The sequence below is a fragment of the Salvelinus fontinalis genome, chromosome 6 (genome assembly GCF_029448725.1).
Source record: "Salvelinus fontinalis isolate EN_2023a chromosome 6, ASM2944872v1, whole genome shotgun sequence".
Lineage (NCBI taxonomy): Eukaryota > Metazoa > Chordata > Actinopteri > Salmoniformes > Salmonidae > Salvelinus > Salvelinus fontinalis.
The window spans coordinates 28,656,048-28,673,989 of NC_074670.1; the positions used below are offsets into that span (position 1 = coordinate 28,656,048).

Below are 17,942 nucleotides of genomic sequence, written 5' to 3' on the forward strand. Positions count from 1 at the left end.
ATTTATACTGCAATTGTTTTCCATGTTATTTGATCAAGAAAAATATTTAATTTGATGTTGATGTTTGTGTCTTTGCCCATAACTTTGCACCTTTTGATGTAAATGACTGTTGTCACGTTCGTCATATAGATCGGACCAAGGTGCAGCGTGGTAGGCGTACATTCTTCTTTTATTAAAGAAAGAACACTGAACAAACTAACAAAACAAACAAAACGTGAAGCTATATGAATAGTGCAGACAGGCAACTAAACAGAATAATAACCCACAAACATCAAAGGGGAAATGGCTACCTAAATATGATCCCCAATCAGAGACAACGATAAACAGCTGCCTCTGATTGGGAACCATATCAGGCCACCATAAACATACAAATACCTAGACCTACAAAACCCTAGACATACAAAAAACCTAGACAATACAAAAAAAAAACTAGACAATACAAAAACTAGCGTAATCCACCCTAGTCACACCCTGACCTAACCAAAATATAAAGAAAACAGAGATATCTCAGGTCAGGGCGTGACACTGAGGAAAGGGTTTTGTTCTTTCTGGAAACCATTATAATGGCAATTGCGCATCCTGAGTGCCGCAGCAGTCTAAGTAACTGCATCGCAGTGCTTGAGGTGTCACGACAGACACGGGTTCGATCCCGGGCCGTGACCGGGAGACCCATGAGGCGGTGCACAATTGGCCCAGCGTCGTCCGGGTTTGGCCGGCCGGGATTTCCTTGTCCCATTGTGCTTTAGCAACTCATTGTGGTGGGCTGGGTGCTTGCAAGCTGACTACGGTCGCCAGCTGGACTGTGTTTCCTCCAACACGTTGGTGTGGCTGGCTTCCGGGTTAATCAATCAGTGCGGCTAGGCAGGGTCGTGTTTCGGAGGACGCATGGCTCTCGAGCATTGCCTCTCCCGAGTCCGTAGGTGAGTTGCAGCAATGGGACAAGACTGTAACTGCCAATTGGCTATCATGAAAAAAGGGGTAAAAAGTTTTTTTTTTTAAGAATGACAATCGTAGAGAAAGGGAAAGGGCAACAACTAATACAATTCCAAATATTGAATCCTGCAAGATACTGATCTTATTTATACAACTACAAGACATGTGGTAAGAAAAATGTTTTCCCGTGCTACAGACATCTATATTGGCCCGCTAATACTACAAAAGTAAAGGCCCAGTGCTTAAAAAATGTATATATACAGTACCAGTCAAAAGTTTGAACACACCTACTCGTTCAAGGGTTTTTCTTTATTTGTACTATTTTCTACATTGTAGAATAATAGTGAAGACATCAAAACTATGAAATAACACATATGGAATCATGTAGTAACCAAGAAAGTGTTCAACAAATATACAAATATTTTATATTTGAGATTCTTCAAAGTAGCCACCTTTTGCCTTGATGACAGCTTTTCACATTCTTGACATTCTCTCAACCAGCTTCATGAGGTAGTCAACTGGAATGCATTTTAATTAACAGGTGTGCCTTTTTAATTGAAAGTTAATTTGTGAAATTTCTTTCCTTCTTAATGCGTTTGAGCCAATCAGTTGTGTTGTGACAAGGTAGGGGTGGTATACAGAAGACAGCCCTAATTGGTAAAAGACCAAGTCGCTGCTGGTGCTTTGCTGGGGGTGTTTGATATATTTAGAATTCAAGGCACACTTAACCAGCATGGATACCACACCATTCTGCAGCGATTCGCCATCCCATCTGGTTTGCGCCTAGTGGGACTATCATTTGTTTTTCAACCGGATAATGTCCTAAAACACACCTCCAGGCTGTGTAAGGGCTTTTGACCAAGAAGTAGAGTGATGGAGAGCTGCATCAGATGACCTGGCCTCCACAAATCACCCGACCTCAACCCAATTGAGATGGTTTGGGATGAGTTGGACCGCAGAGTGAAGGAAAAGCAGCCAACAAGTGCTCAGCATATGTGGGAAGTCCTTCAAGACTGTTGGAAAAGCATTCTTCATGAAGCTGGTTGAGAGAATGCCAAGAATGAGTCCATACTTTTGACTGGTACTGTATATATTTTTTTCAAGTGGTGCAGCAGCAACCTCAGCACCCCTACTTCCCAGAGCTATGGACCCTAGCCTGGCCTGATGAGGACCATGACTCAAACAGCTGATTCACCCCAGCCCCCCCCCTTCTCTCTTAGCCCCCTCGCTCTCTGTTTTCCAACCACCTCCTACTGAGACTCCCCTAGTAGTGTCCTGGCATGGTCCTGTCTTCTATCTGTCTGACACTCTATTTGCAGTCGCCAGAAACACCTTCCCCCGTCTGCTATAATATAGACATGTGTTTGTACAATATGTCTGGGACAGTTTTTCTGCCTGCCTACCTGGCCTGCCACTGGAGAGATGTGAATCTGTCCCTTCTATAAATCGTCCTGCTAACAGCATGAAGGTCCTCACTCTCTCTTTTTGTGCCAACAGCTACATGAACTGTTGCCACACACTCACGCATTTGCGCGCACACACATATGTGCACGCACGCACACACACCAACTCAAGGTGTCCTCGTTGTGCAGAACAGATGCCTTTTCCCTAACCTTTTGGAGTTCAGAAATCATAAAACGAGGCCTGAGGGAGTTTCACCACAGAGAAAAATGAAACAGGATTCTCTGACTCTGGATATCTACAATGACCGAACATTCTGGAATAATACAGGAGTATCTCCACCACCTTCACACCACCTTTAAACACTATAGTTAGGAGGACCTTGGAACAGTTGATCAGAGTCGGGTGTAATGAGTAGAAGCTACAGTTCATGGCTGAAAAGCCTCAAGCTCATGCTGCAGAAAAATAACCCCCAATAAAGAAATAATTGTTTGCAAGGAACTAGCGTCATCTATGACTGAAAACTACAAGCTACAGGCCCAGATTAATAGGCCCAGGTTCATATCCATGCTTGTAGATGCTATTCCATCAAGCATTAACTGTATTCTCTCCTCAGCTGCTTCCATTGGGACAAAAAAGTGATGAACAGTACCTCTCTTTCTCTTTCACTCCCTCTTTCTTTCTCTTTCACTCTCTCCTTTTCTCTATTTTTCTCTGTCTTGTCTTTCTCTCTGTATCGCACCCTCCCCCTCTTTCTCTCTCCCTCTTTCGCAAGCTTTCCATCTTTCTCGCAATCTCTCTCTCTTTCTCTCTGTTCTCTCTCTCTGAACTCTCTCTCCCTCTGTCTGTCTCCCTCTCTGTCTCCCTCTATGAACTCTCTCTCGGTCTGTCTCCCTCTCTGTCTCCCTCTATGAACTCTCTCTCGGTCTGTCTCCCTCTCTGTCTCCCTCTCTGTCTCCCTCTCTCTGGTCTCCCGCCTCTCTCTCTCTGGTTTCCCCAGACCCTCCTCAGTAGTGCTGACTGCCTGCTTTCCGGCCGCCCAGGCTGCCTTTTCCCAGCATGCTCTCTGTCAGAGGCTTATGTAACAGTGTTACGCCAGGAGCTGTGTGCTCTGCCTGGGCAGCACACTACATCCCTACACTACAATACTTTATACTCTACTACTGTCCCTACTAGGAATACTCTCTGTTACTGTACACTGTAAACACTGTGCTCTGCCTGGGCAGCACACTACATCCCTACACTACAATACTTTATACTCTACTACTGTCCCTACTAGGAATACTCTCTGTTACTGTACACTGTAAACACTGTGCTCTGCCTGGGCAGCACACTACATCCCTACACTACAATACTTTATACTCTACTACTGTCCCTACTAGGAATACTCTCTGTTACTGTACACTGTAAACACTGTGCTCTGCCTGGGCAGCACACTACATCCCTACACTACAATACTTTATACTCTACTACTGTCCCTACTAGGAATACTCTCTGTTACTGTACACTGTAAACACTGTGCTCTGCCTGGGCAGCACACTACATCCCTACACTACAATACTTTATACTCTACTACTGTCCCTACCAGAAATACTCTCCGTTACTGTACACTGTAAACACTGTGCTCTGCAAATGTGATGAAAGCGTCTCGGTGAGAAACGTACATTTCCATCACATGTTTTCATACTTAATCAACAAGGGCAACTCAATTGACAATCCGAAGAGAGGGGAGAATAAGTAGAAACTTCATGGGATAGAATGGAACAGAAGTGAATATGTGCATATGGGCTCCGGTGACTAACGCAGATCTATGTGTTTAATAAAGAACAAAGCTTTGGGAGACAATGGGCTCCTCCTGTCCCAGAGATGACGAGAGTGGTTTCTCTGTGAATGGGTCTGACGTTCTGTTCCTGTCATATCAGCAGCAGAACAGGCACCAGATACCCTCTCATACGTCAGTACAGAGCTGCTCTCTCTCTCCCTCAGCCAGTTACTGACATTCAGCCAGCTAGCTCACAGAACGCAGGCCGTTTCACCTCTCATACAACAGAAACCACTACCCAACCACAACACAACCATAGTGCTCTACTGTACACAACCACTACATAACCAATACACACCCACTATTCAACCAATGGTTTCAGCTGTTACCATCTCCCACGTCAATGCTTCACTCCCCCTGCTACTGACACTAAGCAAGCTAGCAGGTAGCCTAATGATTAAGAGTGTTGGGCCGGTAACTGAAAGGTTGCTGGTTTGAATGCCCGGGATGACTAGGTGAAAAATCTTTAGATGTGCTCTTGAACAAGGCACTTAACCCTAATTGCTCCTGTAAATTGCTCTGGATTAGAGCATCTGTTAAATGACTAAAATGTAGCTAGTTCACAGAACAACACAGACTATAACACTTCTCAGTACACCTTATATGTGTGACCTATAACTGAACTGCATTATCCCAATAAGGGCTGTATCAGATCAGATCTAAAGAGACATGTACCGTGAATGTAACTTCAAAGTTTGCTTTCAGTGTGTTAGGAAAGGTTTCAAATTCAACAGATACTCTGAAGCAAAGTGGCAGTAAAGGGATGCAGAGAGACAGTGAGTGCCAAAGAGAAAGGCAGTTCAGACTGAGACAGAATAAAATGTAGTGGGAGAGATAAGTGGAAATATTAACTGGTTATGACAAACCACATTGCCATGTTCGGTCTAACTCTAACCAGACTCCAGCCTATCACAATCCTAGCCTCACATTGTTCCTTTAATTAACATTCTGTATTCATTTGGCGTGCATTCTGCTTTACAGAGTCAAGCACCCCCCCAAACCCCCCTCTCCGCTCTCTATCTATCCCCCCTCCCTCTATTTCAACCCCCTCTTTCTCTCTCTCTCTATTTCCACCCCCCCTTTCTCTCTCTCTCCCTCCCCTAGGGGTGTGGTGGGGGATGTGAGACTGTGCTGATGGGAGACTGCTCTTCGCATGGTAAAGAGAGAGAGAGAGCGTGTCTACATCGTCCAGTGGGATGCTTTGGAGCAACGCAAATGCCTCTTCACCTCACTACACAACTATGTAGGTCTCTGCTGTACACAACCACTACACAACCACAACACAACCATATAGGTCTCTGCTGTACACAACCACTACACAACCACAACACAACCATACAGGTCTCTGCTGTACACAACCACTACACAACCATATAGGTCTCTGCTGTACACAACCACTACACAACCATATAGGTCTCTGCTGTACACAACCACTACACAACCATATAGGTCTCTGCTGTACACAACCACTACACAACCACTACACAACCATACAGGTCTCTGCTGTACACAACCACTACACAACCATATAGGTCTCTGCTGTACACAACCACTCCACAACCACTCCACAACCATATAGGTCTCTGCTGTACACAACCACTACACAACCACTACACAACCATACAGGTCTCTGCTGTACACAACCACTACACAACCATATAGGTCTCTGCTGTACACAACCACTCCACAACCACTCCACAACCATATAGGTCTCTGCTGTACACAACCACTCCACAACCACTCCACAACCATATAGGTCTCTGCTGTACACAACCACTACACAACCACTACACAACCATACAGGTCTCTGCTGTACACAACCACTACACAACCATATAGGTCTCTGCTGTACACAACCACTCCACAACCACTCCACAACCATATAGGTCTCTGCTGTACACAACCACTCCACAACCATATAGGTCTCTGCTGTACACAACCACTACACAACCATATTGGTCTCTGCTGTACACAACCACTACACAACCATATAGGTCTCTGCTGTACACAACCACTACACAACCATATAGGTCTCTGCTGTACACAACCACTACACAACCACAACACAACCATATAGGTCTCTGATGTACACAACCACTACACAACCACTACACAACCATACAGGTCTCTACTGTACACAACCACTACACAACCACAATACAACCATACAGGTCTCTAATGTACACAACCACTACACAACCATATAGGTTTCTGCTGTACACAACCACTACACAACCATATAGGTCTCTGCTGTACACAACCACTACACAACCATATAAGTCTCTGCTGTACACAACCACTACACAACCACAACACAACCATATAGGTCTCTGCTGTACACAACCACTACACAACCACTACACAACCATATAGGTCTCTGCTGTACACAACCACTACACAACCACAACACAACCATATAGGTCTCTGCTGTACACAACCACTACACAACCACAACACAACCATATAGGTCTCTGCTGTACACAACCACTACACAACCATATAGGCCTTTGCTGTACACAACCACTACACAACCATACAGGTCTCTGCTGTACACAACCACTACACAACCATATAGGTATCTGCTGTACACAACCACTACACAACCACTACACAACCATATAGGTCTCTGCTGTACACAACCACTACACAACCATACAGGTCTCTGCTGTACACAACCACAACACAACCATATAGGTATCTGCTGTACACAACCACTACACAACCACAATACAACCATATAGGTCTCTGCTGTACACAACCACTACACAACCATATAGGTCTCTGCTGTACACAACCACTACACAACCATATAGGTCTCTGCTGTACACAACCACTACACAACCATATAGGTCTCTGCTGTACGCAACCACTACACAACCATATAGGTCTCTGCTGTACACAACCACAACACAACCATATAGGTCTCTGCTGTACACAACCACAACACAACCATATAGGTCTCTGCTGTACACAACCACTACACAACCATATAGGTCTCTGCTGTACACAACCACTACACAACCACAATACAACCATACAGGTCTCTGCTGGACACAACCACTACACAATCACAACACAACCATATAGGTCTCTGCTGTACACAATCACTACACATCCATATAGGTCTCTGCTGTACACAACCACTACACAACCATATAGGTCTCTGCTGTACACAACCACTACACAACCACTACACAACCATATAGGTCTCTGCTGTACACAACCACTACACAACCATATTGGTCTCTGCTGTACACAACCACTACACATCCATATAGGTATCTGCTGTACACAACCACTACACAACCACTACACAACCATATAGGTCTCTGCTGTACACAACCACTACACAACCACAACACAACCATATAGGTCTCTGCTGTACACAACCACTACACAACCACAACACAACCATATAGGTCTCTGCTGTACACAACCACTACACAACCATATAGGCCTTTGCTGTACACAACCACTACACAACCATACAGGTCTCTGCTGTACACAACCACTACACAACCATATAGGTATCTGCTGTACACAACCACTACACAACCACTACACAACCATATAGGTCTCTGCTGTACACAACCACTACACAACCATATAGGTCTCTGCTGTACACAACCACTACACAACCACAACACAACCATATAGGTCTCTGCTGTACACAACCACTACACAACCACAACACAACCATATAGGTCTCTGCTGTACACAACCACTACACAACCATATAGGTCTCTGCTGTACACAACCACTACACATCCATATAGGTCTCTGCTGTACACAACCACTACACAACCACTACACAACCATATAGGTCTCTGCTGTACACAACCACTACACACCATATTGGTCTCTGCTGTACACAACCACTACACATCCATATAGGTATCTGCTGTACACAACCACTACACAACCACTACACAACCATATAGGTCTCTGCTGTACACAACCACTACACAACCACAACACAACCATATAGGTCTCTGCTGTACACAACCACTACACAACCACAACACAACCATATAGGTCTCTGCTGTACACAACCACTACACAACCATATAGGCCTTTGCTGTACACAACCACTACACAACCATACAGGTCTCTGCTGTACACAACCACTACACAACCATATAGGTATCTGCTGTACACAACCACTACACAACCACTACACAACCATATAGGTCTCTGCTGTACACAACCACTACACAACCATACAGGTCTCTGCTGTACACAACCACAACACAACCATATAGGTATCTGCTGTACACAACCACTACACAACCACAATACAACCATATAGGTCTCTGCTGTACACAACCACTACACAACCATATAGGTCTCTGCTGTACACAACCACTACACAACCATATAGGTCTCTGCTGTACACAACCACTACACAACCATATAGGTCTCTGCTGTACGCAACCACTACACAACCATATAGGTCTCTGCTGTACACAACCACAACACAACCATATAGGTCTCTGCTGTACACAACCACAACACAACCATATAGGTCTCTGCTGTACACAACCACTACACAACCATATAGGTCTCTGCTGTACACAACCACTACACAACCACAATACAACCATACAGGTCTCTGCTGGACACAACCACTACACAATCACAACACAACCATATAGGTCTCTGCTGTACACAATCACAACACAACCATATAGGTCTCTGCTGTACACAACCACAACACAACCACTACACAACCATATAGGTCTGTGCTGTACACAACCACAACACAACCACTACACACCATATAGGTCTCTGCTGTACACAACCACTACACAACCACAACACAACCATATAGGTCTCTGCTGTACACAACCACTACACAACCATATAGGTCTCTGCTGTACACAACCACTACACAACCACAGCATAATCACTACACAATCACTACACAACCATATAGGTATCTGCTGTACACAACCACAGGTTGCTGCTGTCCTAAAATACTATACAACCACGACATAACAATTACATAACTACTACACAACCACTACAACCACAGGCTTCTGCTGTACAGCAAGGGGAGGAGCCTCCTCTGGTTCCTGGAGCTGTGAGCTCATGCCCTCTGGGGACTCCATTACCCACAATTCTGCTCTCTGCCTCTATGAGATGAATGGACTGGGCTGGGGAAATCCATGACATTGCTATGCTAAAATTGTGAGTGAAAAGAAAGACAATTATTTAAAAATAATAATAATGTATCCCCAATTTCGTGGTATCCAATTAGTAGTTACAGTCTTTTCTCATCGCTGCAACTCCCGTACGGACTCGGGAGAGGCGAAGGTCGAGAGCCATGCGTCCTCCGAAACACAACCCAGCCAAGCCACACTGCTTCTTGACACAATGCCCATCCAACCGGAAGTCAGCCGCACCAATGTGTCGGAGGAAACACTGTAGACCTGGTAACCGTGTCAGCGTGTACTGCGCCCGGTCCGCCACAGGAGACTCTTGTGCGCGATGGGACAAGAACATCCCTGCCGGCCAAACCCTCCCCTAACCCGGACGACGCTGGGCCAATTGTGCGTCGCCCCATGGGTCTTCCAGTCGCGCCCGGCTGAGACAGAGCCTGGACTCAAACCAGGATCTCTAGTGGCACAGCTAGAACTGCCTTAGACCACTGCTCCACTCGGGACACCCCAAGAAAGCCAATTCTTAGTCAAACCTCTTCCTAAGCCCTCCACCTCCACCCTCCCCCCCTTTACCTACCACACACACACACGTACACACACACACACACAATTTGTGAGGAAGTACAGGGTTTAGCCAGCATTCTTTTTCCTCACATCGAGTTGTAACTTTACTGACCCATAGAATTCTCAGGTCCTGTGTGTTGATGGGAAATCTTCCTAGTAACATGAGGAGTATGTAGAGAAGCAGGAGCAAGAGAGGTAAAAGGTTGAGTCATGCAGGATGTCTAGGCTAGTCTTAGAAGACTATCATTATGGTCAACATACTGGCATTCATTAATCATTAACAACTCTGGACAGACAGGGTACATGTCCCTCTGGAGTAAAGTCCCTCTGGAGTAAAATACAGTACATACAGATGGGGGTGGGGACCGGGGCATCCTCTATTGCCCTGCTCTTTAGACAAGATGGAGCAGGGGGTGTAGGACCCGGACAGGGCCACGGTGGCAGACGTCTTAGACCCAGAATAGCACTATCTCGGTGGGAGTCTCTCACACGAGGCAGCTGCTGTAATTAGGGCTGTCAGTGGAGGCCCCTGGTGAGCACTGGGACACGGATAATGAGTCAGCCTACAAGACAAGGACTGCAGGAGGGGGGAGTGGCTGCAGAGACAGGGTCTCCTCCGCCGTGGGGCACCATGGGGCACCAGGTCACTCTCTGGAAGAAGTGGACCCCCAGGTCTCCTCTGGGCCTTCTGGGGTTACCCCAACCAGGGCCGCTCATCCTGGGCTGCGGATCTGTGGATCCTCCCTGTGGCCCTGGGACTCTGCATCCCAGGATGTTTGGGTGAGGAGGGGTCCCGGATCTGTCATTACTGTAACAGTCAGAGGTTCAGTGAAGCATGGGGAGCTGACCGGCTGCTGCAGCAGACATACAGCTAGCTGGCTACAGTCTGTTTGAAGTGCCAGTGGACCTGGAGTGATGGGTGCTTGGTTAATTGGAATAGTGTGCACTGCCTTTAATCCTTCCATATTGCATCACGTCACCTAGTATTGGTGCGGTTCGTTAACTAAACTCACAGTACATGTATGAATGTTTCTCTGAACAAATCAGAGCTCTAGAACACCTTATGGCTGCTATAGAGACTACATCGGATTGGAAACAAAAAGTGGAATAAGTTGAGCTACTGTCTATTGTAAGGATAGGAGGCTAGTATGGGGAATCAACCAATCGATGTCAGAGGGACATAAAATTGACCAAGCACTAGAACCCTCAAACTCAAATTGAAGCCAGTTCCACTCCTTTTTTTAATTGTTCCCCTCTAATATGATTTAGACCTGGGACAACAGGTGGGTGCAATTAATGATCAGGTAGAACAGAAAACCAGCAGGCTCTGGACCTCGTGGGGTCAGAGGTGAATACCCCTGCACCACAACTTGAACATTTGATTGGCTATTTAGTGTAACTGGTACATTATCTAATAATATCAAGATTATGTACGCGGATGTTTCTCTAAATACCACATCTCACTCACCCTTCAAACAATAACAAACAATATTGTGTTAATTGTTATGGAGGAAAAATGACAGTGGGTTCAGACACATGGGCTCTGGGAGGTCAATGGGTTCTCCTCCATTCATGTCACTATGTATTGACATGTAATTCAGCAGCATAGTCATTCTTAGAGAGGACATTCTGAATTGTCTACCATTGTCTTGGTAGCAGGGACAGGGACTTGGCAAGCCCTACACACCTGGAGGCTTGTCTCTCTCCCTGTCTCTCCCTGTCTCTCTTCCTGTCTCTCTCCCTATCTCTCCCTGTCTCTCTCCCTGTCTCTCTCCCTGTCTCTCTCCCTATCTCTCCCTGTCTCTCTCTCTGTCTCTCCCTGTCTCTCTCCCTATCTCTCCATCTCTCTCTCTCTGTCTCTCACTCTCTCTCTCACTCTCTCTCTCCCTGTCACACTCTCTCTGTCTCTCCTTGACTCTCTCTGTCGCTGCCTGTCTCTCCCTGTCTCTCAATTCAATTCAATTCAATTTGCTTTATTGGCATGACGCAACAGTGTATTGCCAAAGCTTATTTTGGATATTTACAATATAAAAATGAGAATCTAAATTGTCAACAGGGCAACAGTAACAACAATAACCAAGTGTCAAAATAACCATACATTCAACAATAACAATAAGCATACAGTAGAGTACATGTGCAGGCTGATTGGTCTGTCAGACACTGTCCCTCAACTTATGGCAGGCAGCAATGTAGTGCGCTGCCAACCCACAGCTCTCTGCGTCCTCCCCCAACAGGACGGGTAGCCTACTCTCATCAGAGAGGTCTTTCCTTGAATAAGGGTTTCAAATTTTGGGAAATGACACTCTCTAATTGTTTTATATTTTTGACATCTCAGGTTCTGCTGTTGTGCAGTGGTCTCTCTCTGTCTCGCCCTGTCTCTCACTCTGTCTCTCCCTGTCTCTCTCCCTGTCTCTCCCTGTCTCTCCCTATCTCTCTCTCTCTGTCTCTCCCTGTCTCTCTCTGTCTCTCCCTGTCTCTCTCTCACTCTGTCTCTCTCCCTGTCTCTCTCCCTGTCTCTCCCTGTCTCTCCTTGTCTCTCTCCCTGTCTCTCTCCCTGTCTCTCTCACTTACTCTCTCACTGTCTCTCTCACTGTATCTCCCTGTCTCTCCCTGTATCTCTCTCTTTCTGTCTCTCTTTCTTCCTCTCTCTCCCTGTCTCTCCCTCTGTCTCTCTCTGTCTCTCTCTGTCTCTCCCAGTCTCTCTCGGTCTCTCTCTGTCTCTCTCGGTCTCTCCCTGCCTCTTTCTGTCTCTCCCTGTCTCACCCTGTCTCTCCCTCTGTCTCCCTCTGTCTGTTCCTGTCTCTCTTTCTGTCTCTCTCTCGCTGTCTCTCACTGTCTCTCCCTGTCTCTCGCTGTCTCTCTCTGTCTCTCCCTGTCTTTCTCTCTCTCTCTGTCTCCCTGCCTCTCTCTGTCTCTCCCTGTCTCCCTCTGTCTCCCTCTGTCTCTCTCCCTGTCTCTCTTTCTGTCTCTCTCCCTCCCTGTCTCTCCCTGTATCTCTCTGTCTCTCTCTGTCTCTGTCTCTCTCTCGCTCTGTCTCTCCCTGACTCTCTGTGTCTCTCCCTGTCTCGCTCTGTCTCTCCCTGTCTCTCTCTCTCTCTCTCTGAGAGAGACAGAGAGAGGGAGAGAGAGAGAAAGAGAGAGAGAGAGAGAGAGAGAGAGAGAGAGAGAGAGAGAGAGAGAGAGAGAGAGAGAGAAATACAAAAAGCACTCAGCGATGGGGAAAAACAGCCAGGGATGATTCACACGCAGGCAGCAGCACAAGCTGAGGTGGCCTGCCTGCCGTTATCTTGGAGTCTGTGAGTCATATTTACCACAGTATTGCTCCACTAGGCGACTTCCTCCCCAGTCCCCATCAGAACAAACCCAACTGTTAATATTTACCCGATGACGGAAATCATCAGCTTTGAATGCCCTTGAAAAGCCTGACACAAGACGTCACAGTCTCTGAAGGTACTTCAGACAAGGTGTGCATCCCAAATAGTACTCTATTCCCTATAGAGTGCACTACTTTTGAGCAGGGCCCATAGGGTACAGTAATGCATTATAAAGGAAATAATGTGCCATTTGGGACTAAGAAAAGGCCTGACATCTGGAATCCAAAAGGCTCTTTGGAAAAACCTGCATGTTGACCCTTGAACCACTGTGCAGATTCACAAGTCCTCAGAACCAACCTGTTATACAATATCTCATATCTATTCAAATTCCATAGACTTAAGGAGAGGAAAGTAGATGAAAAAAATTCAGTAGTCTTATTATAATCCCGAAACCACAGTAAAATAGAGGACCGTTTGAGACTTTTCCACAAACAATGAAGAAAGTTACAGTCTATGTAAACAGAAACGGTTAAAGTTCCATACGGATAATGCAGTATCTGCAGGAAGGGACAACATAGAGATAACTGTGTTCAATATTTAGTATTACACTAAAAGCTTTGTCAAAAGCATGCCAATAATTTGGCACACAAAGCTTAGCCTATGAATAGCATTGAATGGTCTATCTACACGCGTGAGCGTCAGCGGCATCGAACTGTGCTGCTGCTCTATGCCGAGAACTGGACAGCGCCGTGGTGCTGAAATGCTCAGCGAGATCTGATTCTGCATACACAGGAGAGGGAATGCTTCCGTTTCCATAGCACTGATGCAGTATAGTCTGACAGATAGGCTAACGTTGAAAATCATTATACAGGATATATCTCATTATTTCTTCAAACGCCATTGTTTAATCGTTGTTGTGTAATATGTACGTGATTGAAAAGGAAGTAGTATGATTTGACGCGAAGATGGCGCCCGTTGCTAACCCAACCCAAAGCCAACAGAGTGAGAAGGCCGCTTAATAGCCTAGGATTGAAATGTATTGCTAACTGTTGAAAGACATAGGCCACTGAAGCATATTCAGTCGACTCAAAGATCCTTCTCCCTGCTCATATTATCCGAACATCTATCGGAAAACACACTAAATGCATAGCCAATATGCTGCTTTATTGTAAACGCTATTTCTAGAGGCAATGATGTTAATAAATATCATATATTCTCTTCACTCAGAACGATTAGCCCATTAGAACAGTCAATATGTGCAGGACGTAGGCTACGTAACCTTGCAATGTGATCAGCTCCAGCTCGCGACAACCAGTTACAACAGGGTTCCCCCAACCCAGCACCCACTGCACGAGCAGAGCTGACGTGACAGTTAGCGCGCGATGTCCCCACAATGACTCTCTCTCTTTCTCCACTCTCTCTCTCACACGTTTGAATGATAGTGAATCATAATGGCTTACTTTAGCATTGACTGTTCCTTCTCATCATCCTTTTTCTGTCGGTCCATGACGCCCAGGATGATCTTCCTCTCATCCTCCGTGAGGTGGCTGAGGTCCGGCAGGTCGGGCAGGGCTCCAGTCGGCGGGGAAGCGCATGGGCCCCGGGGCCCGAGTGGAGCTGACATCGCTACACACAATTGCTAAAAAGTAATAATAACATATCTATTTTTTAAATATACCAACATTGAGTGATAGAATGGATAGACTTGATTGTAATAGAACATTTCCAAATTGCAAAATCAGATTGCTACTCTAATATTAGGCTGCAATATTCCACTTATGTGGTTCTTGTATTCATAATCATAACCATTAGCAAGACATATCGGTTGGATTGTTCACACATATTCTGACGCATTCCATTATATTTGGGCTTTAAGAATAAGACACAATGTGTCAAAATGTTACTTTTTACAAGGGATGCAGACATGAATTCTATATAGCCTCAATCTCCACCCAATACATGAACGTTATCTGATTGGGATTCAGCGGTTCTGGTATAGCAGGCTGCTACAGCTCATAATAAATACAGAGAAATTAATAGGTGAGGATCACAATACACATATCCAACAGAATCATCGCCTAATTCTCACACAAACTCCCCAAGTCCAGTAACCTATGAGATAGACACTGGAGATGCTGGACAGAGGCCATTTGGTTTTATAACCAACATATACGGTTTTCTGGAAACAAGCATTCCAAACACATTTATCCTTCTCCATTCACGGATGGATTGTAGAGAAATATAGAATAGAGCTCTTGCCTTTTATTTTGCAATCATGCTAAATCCTGTCTAACCCATCGCGGTCATCCTTTAGAATAGGTTTGCTCGCATGTTGAAATAAAGACTTCGCCTCTTCCCTTGTTTGTTTGTTTTTCTTTCGAGTCCTAGCCCCACACTCTCTCTTTCTCGCTTTCCTCCAGGTTTATAATTCTTGGTGATTTCTTAAATGCACAAAAATGGATGCAATGAAAAAATCCCGATTGGAAGAGTAGGCGGAGCGATGGAGACGCGTAGAACAAAGCTGAGCGCGAGTGGCTTCATGAAAAAGGAAGGGGAGAGGGGCGCTTGTCGACGTATTTTCATTGACATCAGGCATTTGCAAAACACGGACTGTAAATCCTTTACAGCTGGACCAGATTATACAAAACATTTGCCTGTTAAAGAGCATTTTCTGAAGAAAAGTGATGTTAAATGTATAGCGAAAGTTAAAAGCTTCATCAGCACACGATAAAACTGGCACACTAGAAATGTGCATTTCAACACCATGTCGCTGTCCAGTTTGTTATGTGGTGCAGTAGCATATTGTGGAGCTTGTCTTCCGATATGATTGCCTCTCCAACTGGAGGTATGCATAAAATTGTGTTATACAGCATTCTTATTCCTGATTTGGTAACACTTTAGACTACTTTTAACCATCCAGGTATAATAATAAAAAATAAAGAAACATTTCTCCTAGAAAAAAGCTAGCACCAACACAATCCATGTTTATCATTGATTTATCAGCTGCTTCTTGTGACACTGCTTCTTAACTTTTTAGTCCCATCATGTCAAACACCCCTCTTATCCCCTCTCACCCCAACTCCCTCATCCCAATGTCCAGACCGTGACCCCTCATCCGAAGGCCCAGTTCTAACCACTCATTTCAAGGCCCAGCCATAACCCCCCAAGGCCCAGCCCTAACCCCTCATCCCAAGGCCCAGCTCTAACCCCTCATCCCAAGGCCCAGCTCTAACCCCTCATCCCAAGGCCCAGCCATAACCCCTCATACCAAGGCCCAGCCATAATCCTTCATCCCAAGGCCCAACCCTAACCCCTCATCCCAAGGCCCAGCCCTAACCCCTCATACCAAGGCCCAGCCCTAACCCCTCATACCAAGGCCCAGCATTAACCCCTCATCAGAAGGCCCAGCCGTAACCCCTCATCCCAAGGCCCAGCCATAACCCCTCATCAGAAGGCCCAGCCCTAACCCCTCATCCCAAGGCCCAGCAATAACCCCTCATCCCAAGGCCCAGCCCTAACCCCTCATCCCAAGGCCCAGCCATAACCCCTCATCCCAAGGCCCAGCCATAACCCCTCATCAGAAGGCCCAGCCCTAACCCCTCATCCCAAGGCCCAGCCCTAATCTCTCATCCCAAGGCCCAGCCATAACCCCTCATACCAAGGCCCAGCCCTAACCCCTCATCAGAAGACCCAGCCCTAACCCCCCATTCCAAGGCCCAGCCATAACCCCTCATCAGAAGACCCAGCCCTAACCCCTCATCCCAAGGCCCAGCCCTAAACCCTCATTCCAAGGCCCAGCCATAACCCCTCATCAGAAGACCCAGCCCTAACCCCTCATCCCAAGGCCCAGCCCTAACCCCTCATCCCAAGGCCCAGCCCTAACCCCTCATACCAAGGCCCAGCCATAACCCCTCATCAGAAGACCCAGCCCTAACCCCTCATCCCAAGGCCCAGCCCTAAACCCTCATTCCAAGGCCCAGCCATAACCCCTCATCAGAAGACCCAGCCCTAACCCCTCATTCCAAGGCCCAGCCCTAAACCCTCATTCCAAGGCCCAGCCCTAAACCCTCATTCCAAGGCCCAGCCATTACCCCTCATCAGAAGACCCAGCCCTAACCCCTCATCCCAAGGCCCAGCCCTAACATCCCCCCTTCCCAAACCGTGCTCATGATCCAGGTTTGATATGATGCTCATGACTTATTTCATAATCCTATCTAAATCCTGCAGTGATAAAGTGGATTGAACACTACACCTCATTAAGACTAAGTCCATTAGCATCAATACACTGAGCCCAACACAAGCTCATCCACTTTGAGTCAGAATGCCAAGAAATCATTAAACACCAAAACACTGATGAAAGTGTGTTGAACTTGTAGCTACTGCTTTACTTAATCCTCTTTGTATCTCGGGTGGTACATAAGGCTGCAACAATCTTCTGCCATCAGTCTGCATCTTCGGCCACAGCTTGTGCTATCCCATGAGACCCATCACTTCTAGCTCAGCCACTACTATCCGTCGCTAGGTAGTTTTTGGCCTGCCTCGCTTGCTCTTTTCCAGTTGGTGTCCACATGAAGGCAACTTTGTGGATCCTTTCTGGTGGCATACTTAGCACGCGTCACAGCCAACGAAACCTGCATCTATAGTAACCCCTATACAAGATCATCCACCTTAAGTCACAATCGTAGAAATCACTGGTACAAAATGAATCCAAAAACATTGGTAAGTCAGTCTAATTGTGTCTTTGTC

General features: G+C 46.1%; 1 protein-coding gene across 19 annotated transcripts in view; it reads right to left on the reverse strand.

Moving 5' to 3' along the window:
* Positions 1 to 15,731, reverse strand: part of LOC129857558 (regulating synaptic membrane exocytosis protein 2-like) — a 212,825-nt gene extending 197,094 nt beyond the window's left edge. For 7 of the 19 annotated variants that reach the window (XM_055925924.1, XM_055925922.1, XM_055925930.1 and 4 more), the window contains exons 1-2: positions 15,456 to 15,729; positions 14,657 to 14,835 (exon numbers count right to left, since the gene is read on the reverse strand). In XM_055925924.1, the coding sequence (XP_055781899.1) occupies positions 14,657 to 14,820 (164 nt within the window). In that variant the 5' untranslated portion in view covers positions 14,821 to 14,835; positions 15,456 to 15,729. Of the gene's footprint in view, positions 1 to 14,656; positions 14,836 to 15,455 lie in introns of all 19 variants that reach the window. The other 12 variants (XM_055925920.1, XM_055925918.1, XM_055925926.1 and 9 more) reach the window with 5 other exon arrangements.
* Between the last annotated feature and the right edge of the window lie 2,211 nt (positions 15,732 to 17,942).